This window comes from Chiroxiphia lanceolata, chromosome 13 (assembly GCF_009829145.1).
Source record: "Chiroxiphia lanceolata isolate bChiLan1 chromosome 13, bChiLan1.pri, whole genome shotgun sequence".
NCBI lineage: Eukaryota > Metazoa > Chordata > Aves > Passeriformes > Pipridae > Chiroxiphia > Chiroxiphia lanceolata.
Window position 1 is genome coordinate 2,526,953 of NC_045649.1, and position 15,473 is coordinate 2,542,425.

The 15,473-nt window shown below is 47.2% G+C and overlaps 1 protein-coding gene across 2 annotated transcripts in view; it reads right to left on the minus strand.

Moving 5' to 3' along the window:
* The window catches only part of EDC4 (enhancer of mRNA decapping 4), a 31,777-nt gene extending 16,678 nt beyond the window's left edge, over nucleotides 1-15,099 (minus strand). For both annotated transcript variants that reach the window (XM_032700796.1, XM_032700795.1), the window contains exons 1-15: nucleotides 14,970-15,099; nucleotides 10,796-10,952; nucleotides 9,883-9,994; nucleotides 8,902-9,001; nucleotides 7,243-7,432; nucleotides 6,070-6,217; nucleotides 5,443-5,547; nucleotides 5,034-5,143; nucleotides 4,406-4,489; nucleotides 3,786-3,881; nucleotides 2,650-2,752; nucleotides 2,027-2,207; nucleotides 1,791-1,863; nucleotides 1,274-1,365; nucleotides 423-619 (exon numbers count right to left, since the gene is read on the minus strand). In XM_032700796.1, coding sequence (XP_032556687.1) covers nucleotides 423-619; nucleotides 1,274-1,365; nucleotides 1,791-1,863; nucleotides 2,027-2,207; nucleotides 2,650-2,752; nucleotides 3,786-3,881; nucleotides 4,406-4,489; nucleotides 5,034-5,143; nucleotides 5,443-5,547; nucleotides 6,070-6,217; nucleotides 7,243-7,432; nucleotides 8,902-9,001; nucleotides 9,883-9,994; nucleotides 10,796-10,952; nucleotides 14,970-15,048 — 1,827 coding nt within the window. In that variant the 5' untranslated portion in view covers nucleotides 15,049-15,099. The remainder of the gene's footprint in view (nucleotides 1-422; nucleotides 620-1,273; nucleotides 1,366-1,790; nucleotides 1,864-2,026; nucleotides 2,208-2,649; nucleotides 2,753-3,785; nucleotides 3,882-4,405; nucleotides 4,490-5,033; nucleotides 5,144-5,442; nucleotides 5,548-6,069; nucleotides 6,218-7,242; nucleotides 7,433-8,901; nucleotides 9,002-9,882; nucleotides 9,995-10,795; nucleotides 10,953-14,969) is intronic.
* Between the last annotated feature and the right edge of the window lie 374 nt (nucleotides 15,100-15,473).

Below are 15,473 nucleotides of genomic sequence, written 5' to 3' on the forward strand. Positions count from 1 at the left end.
GTCTCACGAGTCTGAACAGCCCCAAACCTGATCATTTCAGATGTGCATTTCCACAGGATGTGCAGGCATATTTTCTTCCATTACAGTTATGTCATAACCCCAAACAACATGTGCAAACAGTAAGAGCAGTCTCCCAGCTTAGATACAGTTTTTAGCAAACCCGTATTTCCACACAGCACAGCTACATCAGCAGTTCTGCACCTAAACACAGCACTTGCAACACAAGCTTAGGCCAGCTTAGCATTTCAGATGTGCCAACATGCCTCTACTCAGTCTGGTTACATGCAGAGAGAGTTTCCTGTGTGCTCTGCATTCAGCCAGCAGAGCCTACCAGAGTCATTACAGCCTAGAAAGAGTGCCCAGAAGTACCAAAATCCACCCCCATCCCTTGCACCACCATAACAGTGTTGATCTCTGGTTACCTGTTGAAGAGAAGTACTTGGTGTCATGAATGCATCTGGAGTCATCAGCTTGGGCTTGGCATCGTTTGAGAGGGAAAGGAAGTCTGCTGGCACAGGCAGGTCAGCAATACGCCGCAGGTCTGGTTGAGAGCCGTGCACTGATTCTTTTTCAGATCCCAACCCTTCTGTGCTCAGATCAGCCATATGGTCTGGAAAGGCTTCCAAGGGAGAGATACAAACCGATTTACAGGAACTTCCCTCCAAAACTAAAGCTTTAATTCCACAAAGTATGAACTTCTGCCATTGCACGCCATGCTCGATTCCAAAAAGAACAAGCAAAAACCCTGCAACGTCCCAATCAAAGCTTAGGGCAAAGCAAATCCTGTGTTATGTTTAGTCTTCATATGCTGGAGTGGATTTTATTAGGCTTTGATAATAAAATATTCAGGCTTCCTTTCTTCCCTAAATGCAAGCCCAGTTTAACAGCCACATCCCAGAATGGTGAATGAGCTGAAAGTGCACACCACAGACAGCCCAGCCCCCTCTACTCCCAGAGCTCTGCTGTCACTCCAATCTCTTCCACCTGACAAGAGACAAACCTCAAGTTTCCTGCACAAGTGCCAAATCACCTAGGAAGGTGAACTCAAGCATGCACAAAGCATTAGCACTCCTGGTCTAACATATCCCAAGCTCCAGACTCACAGTGGGATCTAACCAACTTCCTGCTTCACTGCTAGTCCATATTCAGAACCCTTTATCCAATTACACCACTCTAGTACAAAGAGACACCCAAAACTGCCCTTCTGCTGCCCCCTGCCAACAACCTTCAAAGGCTCAGCAACACTGAAGATCAATTTAACACACATGCTCACCAAATTCTTCATGAGAGCCATGGGAAGGCATGGATGCACTTGTGTCAGGGCTATGAAGAGGCTGGAATCTAATCTGCACATCCTGTAGGGCCCTGAAAAGAAACAGGCATCTCTGATCAGCTTATGAATCATCAAGAGAAGCCTCTGAAGATTTCTCTTCACTGAACTGATTCCCTTGGAAAATGCTTCAGTGTTTTCAGCCTGCCACAGAAGGAGCAGAAGCTGATCCTCACTGAGTCGTGTCACGCAGGGTATTTGAGAGACCTTTCCCAGGATTTGCACATGAGCACAACTCTTAAGCCACTGTGTACTCATGGCCACAAAAACACTAGCTTGCCACAGCACCATTCAGGGCTCCCTCCTGGTAAGGCCATAAACCCCACAACTAGAAGCTTCTATGGGTCCAAGTAGCTTTCGTTATGAGCAAAAGGATTTAAGTAAGTTCAACTTCTTCAGGTCAGTGCAGGGTTAGGACAACTGCAGACAGCTGCCCATGGGAGCTGCCACACATACTCACTTGGTGTGCACACAGAAGAGTTTGATCAGCACGCCTGCTGCTGATTCAACAGCCCCAGTGCCCGGAGCACCTTCTGGAAGGGTGACAAAGGTAAAACATGAAGTTGGATGGTAACTACAAAGTACTACAAAAACATCCCAGCAGGATGAACAAGCAGCAGACAACCAGCACGATACAGATTCTCTTTATCAAAGAAATCCTGATCACACAGAAACCAAGTTTTCTTTGTCACCTACCTACACTCAAGTTGTCGTTTTCCTCCTCTGCTGGGAGCACCTCCGTGTGCCTCAACCGACAGCGGCTCACGGCCTGGATGCCAAAGCTCAGGACTGGGTGGGTAAGGAGGAACTCGGAGATGGAGCTGAAATAAGCCTTGCCCTCCTCTTGGTTCTGCATCAGCTCCATCACGTACAAGACCTGGAAGAATCAGAAGTGGTAAGTCAGTGGGCTTCCAGAGCAGTTTATGTGTGAGGGCTCCAAAGCCAAGCACCTGAACTAGATTTGGAACAAGGAAAATAACGGGAGAAATAAAGCCTGGGCTGCTGAAATTTGAACCCATGGAACGACACTCTTATCTGAGTCAGTGTTGATCAGGAACTCAATCCTACTGTGCCAGACACAGGTATCTCCAAACGAGAGCTTTACAGAGGGTGAGAAATAATCCCCAAGGATTCCCAGGATTAATCAGCTGAATTGTTACCTTTTGTCAGCTTATGACGAAATAGCTGAGGCCAACCTCTACATTTTCAGCCACTAACATGCAAATCCCAGACCTAGGCAGCAGTAGCAGTCACACAGAAGGCCAGTTCTCCTTTAGTCACCATAACCCACACAGCCAGCAATGAAAGGAACCACTTACTTTCCTCCGCACGTCGCTCAGTATCAGATATTCAGCAGAGAGGTCCAGACAGACTTTCAGGCTGGGAGGAGTACTCATGGAGCTGAAGATGTCAGGAGAAAAGCTAGATCCACAAATAAGAGGGAAGGGGTACAGAAAGCAAGGTAGATTAGACAATCAGAATGAGTGCTATGAAACTGCATAGTTAAAAAAAACCCCAACAATATCTTGAGGAGTTTACAGACATATTACAATGCAACCACCTGCTAGAACACAAACACCATTGCTGAAATCAGTGCTGATTTCAGCTAAGAGAGCAGCAGGGAGATCACACAGTAGGATCTAGTTATGGATTCTGAACATTTAAATGAAAGGTAACAGTGTTGTTACTTAACACGTTCCACATTCATAGGAGTATGACAGTCAACGCTACAGATTTAAAAATAAAAATCCACCAAATCCAAATAACCCTTTCACAGGTTTTGGACCTTCTGTAGTATAAGGTGGAAAAAGCAGCGCTCAGTTGTATGTCATATTCATCTCACTTTAAGAGGGCAAATCAGAAGTAGCCTTAAGCATGTGTGTGATCAGACAGGCCACGATCCACCATCAGAAAAATAAAATCAGGGACCATAAGCTGAGTGAAGGGATGGACTAAAACACAATTCTGGACCCACATGGCTCAGCAAATAAGCCATGGAAAACTACTTAAGCTCTATCAATATAGCAGCTCCTCATGCATTTAAATGAAAACAAAGTATTAATAGGAAAAGATCTTAGATTCGTTATTGAATATCAAGAATTAAAAAACAACAAAGACTCAAGGTGTGCAGTTTTGGAATGCTTCTCCTCATGCTACAGGTCTACAGAACAAGGCAAAGGCAACAGGTTTTGGTAACACCCAGGATAAAAGGATCAACTTCCTGGCCTTGCCAAAGCTTGACCTGACAGTGTGGCACAGCCCTGAGAGTTTTCAATGACAGGTCAGAATGGCAAAGGAGGAGGCTCAAAATGGGGCTAGAATCTCATTAGAGACTCCATCAGAGATCAAGGATCACCTTTGCAAAGTAAGTATACCTGAAAATTGAGAGCTTTGTTATGATTCCACTGCTCAGAGTAACCCACCCCTCCAGGGGAGTCAGCACCTCAACACGTACCGGACAGTCTGCAGGCAGGTCCAGGACACAGTGCACCACATCTTCAGTTCTCTGTTCTGATCAGCTCCTGTGATGAGAAACCTCCAGAAGGGAACCCTGCAGGTACAACACATCCAAGTTCTCTTAAAGAAGATCTGATCCTTCCCATAAGGACATTTTACAGAAAAGCTCCTCACAAGACCATAGCTGATTTTGCCCAACTGTGTCTTAAAGTTCCCAGAAGATGAAGATTAGAAACCACTACAGTTCTCAAGAACCTTAAGGTCACAACTGACTGAAGAAAGAATAAAAATAAAAGCTGTATTTTCATCAGCTGCAGTAGAATTTCAGAAGATTAACAGGCCAGTTAAGACTGACCATACCACAAACCTGAGAGGACTCATCAATTTAGAATTTTCATTGTTTTCATGGAATTGGCACTAGGAATAAGGTCACTTCAGGCTGTGCTTCAGATCCTTATTTATTTCTCCATCACTAGAAAACTGACTACAAAGAGGACAGGACTTGCTCCTGCTACCAAGCTAAATTTTTGCAAGTATGATTCAGTTACAACGAACAAAGGCAGAGTTAGAAGATGCTGCTGAACTTTAATACTCCAAAGTACAGGATTGTGGACTTACTCTGGGTCCTGTTTTTTATGGTTGTCACAAAAGAGCAGGCAGGAAAGAGGTCTGCCATCATGGGGTTTCCACTCGTGAAGACACCTGGGAAAGAATCAGAGAAAACATCCAAGTGTGCAGGGAGTGGTTAAATGAGGAAGAAGCAGGGTCTGAACACACAGCTCCTCAGATGGCACTAAGTCAGCACCCACCAAGCATTACTGACTTGTAGCTCTTTACAGGCTTATATAAAACAAGGAGATCACAGCCCATGCAGGTATATACTGTGACCAATGAATAAATAAAATCCCATGTTGCCATTTGGTCTGGTGCCTTATCAAGGGTACAGTACAAAAAGAAGTCAACATCAAGAGGAACAGCTCAGAGCAGCTTCCTGCATTTACATGGACAGTGCAAAAGTTGACTATAGCCTGTGCAAAGCACAGAACTCCTGTTTCCAGACCCAGCTCTCTCTTCTTCCATAAGCCTATGATGCTCAGTGATACCATTCTTCAGCAACAAATTATCATTTATCCCATATCTTTATAATGTCCTGAGAATGACCACTGCAAATTATTCTCTATTTAGGAAATTCTCCCAGAGAAAATGCTGCTGCTTCAAGAATCCTTTATTTTCCAGTTCTCCTTACCTTGGCTCATCTTGTCCCTCGATATAGATCTGCCAGAATTTTACAAAACCATCATGGCTTGCAGTGGCCAACACAGTTCCATCTGGAGAAAGTGCTCCCTCGCTCAAGCACTACACAGAGGGGGAAAAGAAACACAGAAAAGCAATTTTATACCTTTTTTATTTCACAGAAATTTCAAATTCAAGTACAATAGATTGTGCTGCCACTGTTCTCACTGTTATTCATGTTACAAACAGAGCTCATTTTGTTTTGGGATCTTCTGGCTTTTCACAATCACAATTATTTCACAACTATTTTTTTTTACAGCCAACCATCCTAAGAACTGAGACACTATAACCCAAAGAAAACCTCAGTGATTGCTTGCAACCACCTATGTGAGGGCAGTAAAGAAAACAAAACAGGTTTGTACCGTGCTGTGGCCTTTCACCACGATGAAGCCTTCTTTGATATCGGGCACTTCCACCGGCCAGGAGCTGTTGTTCGTTCGGATGATGTCCAGATCCCACACCTCTGCCTGGACAACAAACATGTAGGCACACAGGTTTATTTTTACAGCCACTGGTCTGTTCCCAGATCCTTATCTTATATCCTGACGTACCAACCCAATGTGTGTGGTTGTATGTGACATAAACCTTCCTGTTTCCACTCAGTTTGGTCACTAGATGCTTTCCTGGCACCCAGCTGTACACGAGTACAGGGAATTGCTCTGCTCTCAGCAGTTGTAGCTGCTGCCCATCAACCCACCTTAGGTACTGGCTCAGCCTGAACAGATGAGTGATGTCTCTTGCCCTCCACACTGTTTTTAGTGGTCCTTGCTATTTGATGGTGAGCAGAAGTTATTCTTTCCATTCTCCCGAGGCCCAGAGAATGATCAGCATGACCTCTCCTCAGAAGAGAGCAATCCCACATCTCACTACAGGGGGATTCCCCATGGTGGGAACCTTTACAGCTCTAACCAAACCAGCTCTTTCCCCTATTAAATTCTCTTCCTCCCCTAATAATTAGGGACAGCGTTTCAAAGGGAGGGTTTCCTTACCCTGTCCTCATGCAACAGTGCCAACGTCTGACTTCCCTCTTCCCCGCTCTCCTCGTTATCATCCGGGATGAAAGGGCACCAGATGATTCTTCGGAAGGTGTTCAGTGGGGTGTTGTCAGGTCGCTTGATGTTCACCAAGATCTCCTCTCTGATCACCAGGGTTAAGAAATGTAACGTCCTGGCTGTGTTACCAATGCCCAGCAATAACCTGCCCAGGCTTGGTCCTCTGTTAAATACTATCAAACCTCAAGATTTTTCAGGCCATTGATTCCAAAAGAAACCAGGTAGAAGGATTCTGCTGAGAAAGCAGCCAAGCTAGCATTTCCTCACTGGTAGAAGAGTTTAAGCTTATGAAAGTTCATAGATTCTCACAATCTTCTCTTGCAGGCTGCAGACAGTGACAGGATAAGCACAACAAGGGTACACAGCCACATGTGAACGTGCATCCACAGGACTGCTGATGATTAAATGATTTCTCTAAGCACTGCAACACTACCACAGAGAGACAGAGGAGCTGCCACATTGCCCCCAGCTCAGTGCTCTAGTCCACCACTACAAATCAGATCTTAACTACAACCACCTTTGCTCCAGTTGCTTTTGGAATGATGGTACATAATTAAAATTAAGAATCTACAACTTAAGATAACATATCTCACGTGCTTCCCAAAAGTACTAACCAGTCACTCCTAGCAATTAAAAGGAAAATATTCAGGGCAATGAACACTGAAAATAAGTTTCAGGACCACCAAAAGAAGGATGACATGTTTAGAAGGAGGACAGTGAGTGGGAGGGAAGTATTACATGCTCTTCCTCAGAGAAGTAACTCAGGAAAAGAGTTAGAACCAGACAAGACAAACCTCTGTCACAGAGTTGAGGTGACACTGCCCACGTGCAAGGCCAGCTAGTACAGACTGACACTTCTCACTGACTGCTTTTGCCTGGACCAGGAGCCCTGATGTGCTAGAATTTCAAGGTACATGCAATTCCAAGTGACAGTTGTGCTGAATACAGGCAAAAGCTGACTGATCTGATACTCTGGAAGGGGCAGAACTATCGACCTCCCCGCTGGAAGCTGCTGTTCTGCAAAGGCTACAAACCAAACTGTGATGCGAGGCTGCGTTCACACCTGACCGTGGCACACAGACCCGCCCGAGGCACATTTGCACAGGATACTGGATTTTTTCTTTATCCATGGCCAGGCGCCAGACAAAGAGGTTGCCAGCCTCGTCCAGGCACGCCAGCTGGTTGGAGTTGAGGTGGGCAAAAGCCAGGTCTGCCACACCACCAGTGAACCCCTTCAGCAAGGTCCGCTCCGCGGTGCTGACGCTCAGCACCCGCACCATCGCCGAGCCATTGCTGGCAGCTGCAGGAAGGACAGAGGGAGAAGTCACCATTTATGTCTCTGGTTTCCCTGCATAACTCTCATAAATCCCCCATAATTCTATAGGTTTCTCATAATTCACAGGACTATCACCCTGAGCTCGCCAAACCTCCAAGGCTGACCTCCAGCGACAGTGAATTAATTTTATTTGCAATTTAATTTCCAGTAAGCGGAGAAAAGGAGTCACTGACAGGCAGGTAGCTCAGATATATGTTTTATAAGGGGAATGTAAAAAAGCATCAACATCCACCTGGCAAAAAGCACTGCTTTTTGGCTTGCATGGCTGAAAAGAACGTGCTTCAGAACATGCGTACACCAAGCAAAGTCTCCAGCTTCCCCTTTTCAGACACATATCACTATGAAGCAGGCAGTCTTATGGAGATCATGGTGCTTCCAGTTCTTGCTGCCCATGCCAGTCTCAGTAGACCACTCAGCTTCCCACAGTGCTACTGCACCCAAGCTTTAATATTTAAAAAAAAACAGTGGGACATCCTTAAGCTACTCTAAAATAACCTCAGCTAGAAAAATAATACAAGAGCAGAGCAGGAGACCTCTTAAAAGATCAGACAAACTTATGGGTGCTGGAACTAAGAAGAAAGAGCTGACGGAGCCCCACACCCTCTGTGCTTATGTCACAGCAGAAAGAGACACTGCAGATGATAAGTGTTCATTTCATAGAATTGTAAGGGTTGGAAAAGACCTTTAAGATCAGTAAGTCCAACCATCAACCTTGCACCACCACCATGTTCACCACTAAACCACGTCCCCAAGGTCCATATCCACAGGTTTTTTTAATGCTTCAAGGGATGGTGACTCTATCATCTTCCTGGGCAGTCTGTTCCAATGCTTTACAACCCTTTCAGTGAAAAAAAAAATTACTAATATCCAAACTAAACTCCCCTGGCACAACTTGAGGCCATTTGCTCTTATCCTGTCACTCTCTTTCCTATATGTTGTGAAACAATCTTTCCCTGTGTTGTTGTTCTGCTTTTCTCTCCCTCCTGCACAAAACACTGTGTCTGCCTTGCTCTTTGGATCCTCTAAATTTAGCCTTAAACTCAACTCTAAATTTATGCAAGCAAATCCATCACAAACATTTATCTGCTCAAATTACCACAGGGCTGTTTCTGTGCTTAGCTTGGTTTCTGGAGCTTGTTTGCTGCAGAAATACTTAATTAGAAGAGGAATCTGAACATCAGCTGTCCAGTGAAACCAGTGTAGTCCCTCAACTTTTCCTCCAATCCCAACAAGTTCTTTTATTTCTAACTCTGCTGCATAACCAACTCTTCTCTTCACCTTCACTTATATTCCCTCTATGACAGCACCCTGATCTGGGTATTGTAAGTTTCAATTATTGCCAATTACATTCCTCTGATGCAGACTTTGCCTCTTTTAGAAATACACAGATGCAAAAGAATACAAATCATGTCCAAGACAAGAAGGTATCTCACCTCTAATTGCATAAGCCAGGTAAGAGTTTGAAACCGCTATCAGATTGCCATAATAGTATTTCTGCTCCCAGTCATATCTAGCAACAGGTTGTATTTTCACCTGCTCAGAAGAAAGAAAACAGAACATGAGAAATGCCTGGAATTAACTCTTTCCTGGAACAAACCTGTCATACAATTTCCTCTAGGGAAGACCTTTAATGCTTAATTTGATAGTGTCATGGTTTAAGACCAGCTGGCAACCAGGACTCTCAGTCCCAAACCAGCACAGATAACCACTGTCACTGAGCAAAGAATCAGGAGTTACTATGGAAGTTATGCCAGTGATCCTGCCTTTCACTTTTATCTTCAGTATTATCTATGACAAACAGTTAACATGGTGCAGTATTAATTTATTATCTTTGTGGTCCCTTAATTCACTGCACACTAAGGAACAAACGGACTGGAAGATGGAAAAACACACAATGGAAAATTAAGGAACAATATGGGAAAGGGCTGAGAGGACCAAGACCAGAGTTCTCTCTCCTAGTTACGAGCATTTGTTCTGAGTATGGATTAGTTAGTACTCTGCTTAGCACTAGTTCTAATCTCAGCATATTGGTTCTTGCAGCTCTGACCTGCTGTCCAGAGCCCTCAGCAAACCAGCAAGGGAAATACTCCCTTCAGGGCCCAGGGAGGAAACAATCAGCAGAAAAAGCTTGTTTGTGAAGAAAGAACACATTCCCAGGAACCTACAGCTTAGATCATGGACTTATTCCTGAAAATTAGAAGATAACTTGGCCAGACTCTGGAATAAAATAACAGGAACAATCTTCTACAAGATACTGCTCCAGTTTTTTTCTCCCTTGTTAAACTCTTTGACAAACTTCTACCTAAATACAAGCTCCTATAGCACAAGAAAGAAGATATTAATTTCTCTTTAAGAATATGCAAGTATGAGGTGATGTCACTAAGAGACAGACTATGTTTTGTCTTGCTCCTTACCTTGTTACTCCCTCTGGCCTTACTGGTGATGCTGGAATCACTGCTGGCCACTATCTCCACGTCTTTTGCTGATATCACTAAGCAAGTGGAGCTGTCATCACCAGAAAGGCAGCTTTTAAGAAAAATAAAGAGGGGGGAAAAAAAATCAGACAGGACTGACAGGTACAGAACATTTAATATTTTATGTTAAATTCACAATTTTAACAGCAACAGAACAGTATCTGAGCATCTACGAGGTTTGAGCCGAACAACTGAAAAGAGAAACTCCTTTCAGCAGAGTCTCCCTTCCCTGTGTGTCATGGGTTTGAGAGAGCCAAACACCTGCTTTGTTCAGTTTAAAAACCTCCAGGCTTTTTGACTTGAGCACAGACCTACATTTGGTTAAAGGAGCTTGACCCAACACTGGAAGGTGCAAAGAAACCAAAGCCAATCAGCTGAACCTCATCAACAAAACAGTGCACGCTGCTCATGGTTCTCATGGCATCATCCTCTCTCAAAACTATGCCCAGAGAACACAAGCAAAAGCTACTTACACGAGCTCTGTAACCCCTCAGGTGACTGAGGTCCCTGAAGGAGTCCAGCTGGAGATCTACAGGAGAACGCCAAGTTTCAAGCAGAGCCCTGCTGATTTACTTCCACCCTGACCTGCGATTTCCACCACATAGTCCTGTTTCCCCTTCTCTAAACAACTCTGCTGATATTCTTCAGTTCTTCAGAGCTGCAAGGATGGCACACTCCATGCATCAGCCTCACAAAAGCCACAAAAGCTCTGACCAAGAGCACTGACTCACAACTGCCACCTGAACTCAACGTAAAGCTCCTTGTCAGACAACCAGCATAAGTACCCAGGCTCACCAGAACTGAATTTTAGCTGTTTTCTATTTGCTCTCAGCATTTCTTTGACAAAACTCACATGACTTGTTTCTCCTGCAGGGCTCCTAGAGAGATGCTGCGATGCACTGGCTTGGCCAGGGAAGGTCCATCTCCGCTCCCAAGGGGATCAGGCACCAGCAGCCCATTCAGGTCTCCGTTGTACGAATTCGACGGTCTCTGGTTCTCATTCACCGAACCTGGGGAAAAGCATCACCAGCTGTGCCCAATATTCATTTAAAAGAAATAACACTGTTGCTTTTCGTCAGCCTTTACTGGTCTGCCAGCTAGAATATACTGAATTGGTTGAGAAAAGTATTCTCCAAGAAGGATGTGTAAGGGATCTCCCATGTGAGAAACCCCCAAACTTCTGAGTGAAGTCGTAGCTTTCCTTACACAAGCAATCCCAGCAGATGAGAGAAACACCAAAGAACAGGTACAAGGAACTTACCAGGCTCAAGGAGCAAACAGTCATGGATCAAAAAGACTAAGCTGGTAATTCAGGTTTACTGAATCAAGAGCCAGACCAAAAGGTTCTTCACAGGCCACTTCTAACCCTCAGGCCTGCAGAGAGACCTCTGAAGTCCAGCAATACACTGATCAGCTGCCACATTTGGGGCTGGCTGGAAATAATACATTTGTAACTTTCCAAAACTTGCTTCTGACTGTGAGAACTGACCTCAAAGTCCAGCTGTTCAAGTAACTTTGCTACGAAACTGTGCAGTTGTGCCTACAGGATTCCCATATTTTTCTCTTTGTTGAACAATCACATGGAAGTTTAGAGCACTCAAGTTTTGTGTAAAGTAGCCATTTGTTCAGAGCTTCAGCCGTGCTTTGAAGAGTGTTTGTGCCCTGACTTTGTGTATCTGGCCTAGCACAAGTTGCCTCGTGGCTTTAGAAGGGGACAGTTGCAACAGGGGGTGAAGGAGACTCTTCTACTTCACTAGCAGGGTAAATAGCCGAGGAGCCCCCTGCCTCTGCTCTTACACATCAGCACACCCCAGGCAAAGCCGCCTGTCTCAGCAAATCCTTGCTGGAAATTTTCACTGGTATGGAAAACCGAAATTTCGTATACTGTTGCCAGGTAACAAGTGCTGCTGAGCTCCTGCAAAATGGCTGCTCCCAGGACCAGCAGCTCCACTGTCACTGTCACACGTAACAAACCTAAACAAAACCGTGGGCAAGGGGCCTGTCCTTCGAAAGCAAGGCAAGCTTTCAGCTCCTGAACAGGCTTTAGCAGATCAGGGGGAGTGCTGCTGCCCGAAAAACAACTGCAACTATTCATTTGGAGAAGAACATTTAAAACTTGCCTGTTTATGAACAGTCATTAAATCAGTAACTACACCATGGACACAAAAAGCCTGTGCAGTGACAGGGTGTCCTGATGCAGGGACCATTTGGGCACTCACCTCAGTGTACCTGCACTGTATGAAGAGAAAGCAGTGGCACTCACACAGAACAAAGAAATTCAGGCCAGGGAATGTGGTCCTGTGACCACCTAACACTGGTGCTGCGCTTGCTATTATTGCAAGATTGAGATGCGCCCCTTATTCCTACGGCACATGGAAGGTGCTTGCCCAGCTGTGGCTACTTCCACTGACAGTGCTTTATTGTGACCAAAAGCAGGAAAACATTCCCTACAGAAAACGCACCCAGGCTGCCAGAGAAAGATGATACATTCTTTGCTCTGTTTGCAGCCACGGGAACGCTCCACGTGTGCATCGCTGCTCCTTTGCGGAAAAGGAAGGAGGAAATGCTCCCCAGAGGCTGATGGGCACAACACTCAGGTTCAGGACTGGGCTTAGCTCAAGCACAGGTGCTGCCTGCACACAATCCTGGAGGCATAAAAGAAGGGAAGAGGCTCAGCTTTTAGTAAGAACATGAACAAAGCCAAAAGGTTAACGCAGACTGGTAGATCTAGGCCTGAAAAGGGAAAGAAGAGTGTTTTTACTCATTACCTTTCCAAAGAGCAGGAGCAGTCAGAGATGAGACACTGAACTCTTCCTGCTCCCACCATCACCTGCACCATGGGAAGCCAGTTTGTACTGAACAGAACACTTCCCTGATAAACACTACGAGCAGGGTGAGCCCACATCTGTTATCAGCAGAGATCTCTGTGTGGATTGAAGGATCCTGCCAACCTCCAGCAGGGATGTTCCTCCATAGCATGCTGGCACTGACAGCCTGTCTCCAGGCTCCAGGGGGAGGTCCATGGTTTGACCATGAAGCTGCCCCTTGCTGAGGGCACGGCATGAAAAAGGGCAAGGGCTACAAAGCAATGGGTGATGTTTGTCAAAACTGTGAAGAAACTGTGTCAAGAGAGACTGGGGTAGCAAATACAAATAACATTTTCACAATCACCAAACCCAGCAGAATCTAAAAAGTATTGTGGCAGTTGTACTGCAAAACTTTCTTCAGCCTCAGGAAGCAGCTACACCAGTGTCCAGTGGGCACTAAAATCTGCAAGTGAAACCCAGGGTATAACAACAACTGGAACCAGAGAGGGTCTTGACCACAGAAACTTCATGCCAGGTAAAATTAACCCTACACACGGGATTCCTGAGGCTGCTTTTATTTTCCTTCACAAGCCTTGAAGGATCCCACACTGTCCCTTTCCTCTGACTTCCTAAGAGGAGTTCCAGAGGCTTTCAGTTAACACATGTATCCTTCCTCTTCACCTTATTGTGTCAGTTCCCTTGAGTTTATTTGCCATTAGCCAGGCACTGATTCCTGCTGAGAACCAGCACGGGTTCCTTCTGTGGACTTTCTGCCCATTTGCTCCTTTTCCTCTCAACTGCCTTCTTAGTGCACTGGAGACGACAGAGAAGGTAAAAAGAGAATGAATAGGGAAGAAGAAAAGAAATACAACCATATTCTGTCAACTCCTTGGCTTTGGCCAGCAGGAGAAGCTTCTTTCAGAGAAAGTCAAGTCACTTTTTAGCAACAACTACAACCATTTCCCAACAGTGACACATCCTTTCAGTTCAGAAAGTGAAAAAAGTTGTTCCCCATCCCCGCACAGAGTTCTCCTTTCGGTCTTACAAGTACAGAGTGCTGCACTGTGAGGGAAAAATGTGTTTTTCTTATAAGAATTATAATCCAGGAACAGTCAAGCACTCCAGAAACAACAGAAACGACTCCAAGTAATGAGAAGTTTCTCTATGGGTAGTAAAGCTAATAAAGCTGCCTTACTCGAGGTTTGCTCCATCATTCCATGTGCCTCTGCAGCTCTCCCACAACAATCCCACACCCAACCTCTCCTCTTGGCCAAGCATAAAGCAGCACACATGGCAGTTGTTTTAGATGTAGCACATTCCTAATGACTATCAGGGTACTTAAAAGCTACATTATTCCTGCCTTTCCCTCCACAGGAGCACAACAGGGGTATAAATTCTTTCCTCTACCCAGAGGCTAAGATTTTTTTGCAGAGCACTCATGGTCTGGGCCTCTTCCTGACCAGGTCTGAGTGAAACACTGTGGTAGGTTCCAAAAGCAATGAGGGGGTTGAAAGAGAGCTTAGGCTACAGGAGAGGGGAACACCATGCTGCTGACTCCTGAGCCTGCTGCTGATGTTCTTACAGGCTGAAGGGGGTCCACTGGACTCTGAGCAGAAATGTATAACAGCTCAAAGCACTGGGAGAAGACTCACAACCACTTTAAGTGAGACATTTGTGATCCTATTTCACCTACAACTAAGGAGAGGGAAAAGTTTGTGTAAGGGTGAACACGGCACTGATCTCAGAGCAGCCTGACAGCCCCTTCCACTGAGCCCAGCCCCCTGGGGAACACTCCAAGCACTCCCAAAAACGGGGGGGGGATTTGTGTCTCAGCAGAGATCGGTGCTGTTCAGCTCCCAGTAGCTGCATCTCTCTGCCGAAAGGCGCCCAGACACCCGCCAGCAGCGAGCTCTGAGTCCGCCCTGCTCCCGCTCTGCCCAGCGCCAACACCCCCTGTCCCAGGCGGGGTCCCAGGGCCGGAGGGGGCTCCGTTCCTCTCCTCTCCTCACCGGCCGGCCCGCCCCGCCCCGCCGGCCCCGGGCTGGCAGGAGCGGCCGCCGCCAGGGCGCCGCGGAGGAGCGGGCCGTGCCCGGCCCCAGAGCGCCCGGTGACAACGGGCGGGGCGGCGGCGCAACGGCCCAGGGGGTCCCGCGGCCCGGCCCGCGACCAGGCCCTGCCCGGCCCGCCGGCCTCCGGCGCTGTCCCGGCGCCGGCCCTCACCTGCCGGCCGGTCCAGCTTGAGGATGTCCCGCAGGTGCTGCGTGGCGTCCTCGATGTCGATGCTGGAGCAGGAGGCCATGGGGCCCGGCGCGCCGCCCGCCCGCGCCGCCGACACCGCGCTGCCCGGCCCGGCCCCGCCGCCCGCGCTTCCGCCTCCGGCCCGGCCCTGAGAGCGCCGGGCGGAAACCACCGCCCGAGCCGAGCGTTCCCGGCGCGGCGGGGCGGGGCCGGCCCGGGGCTCCCCCGCCCTCCCCGCGAGCCGGGAGCCGCCGCCGCCGCCCGGGGACGCGGCCCAGCCCCCCGAGAGCAGCGCTGCACACACCGGGCACGGCCCAACCCCAGGGCACAGAGCACAGCCTGCCCAGGGCTGCGGGGCCGCGCACGAACGCCCGGAGGGCAGCACGGGGCTGACCTTGCGGAGGAAACACGGCGTGAAGGCTGACTGCGGGCGCCGGGACTGCTGTCAGCTCCTTGCGTTACTGGAGGCGTTTGCCTTGGTGGCAT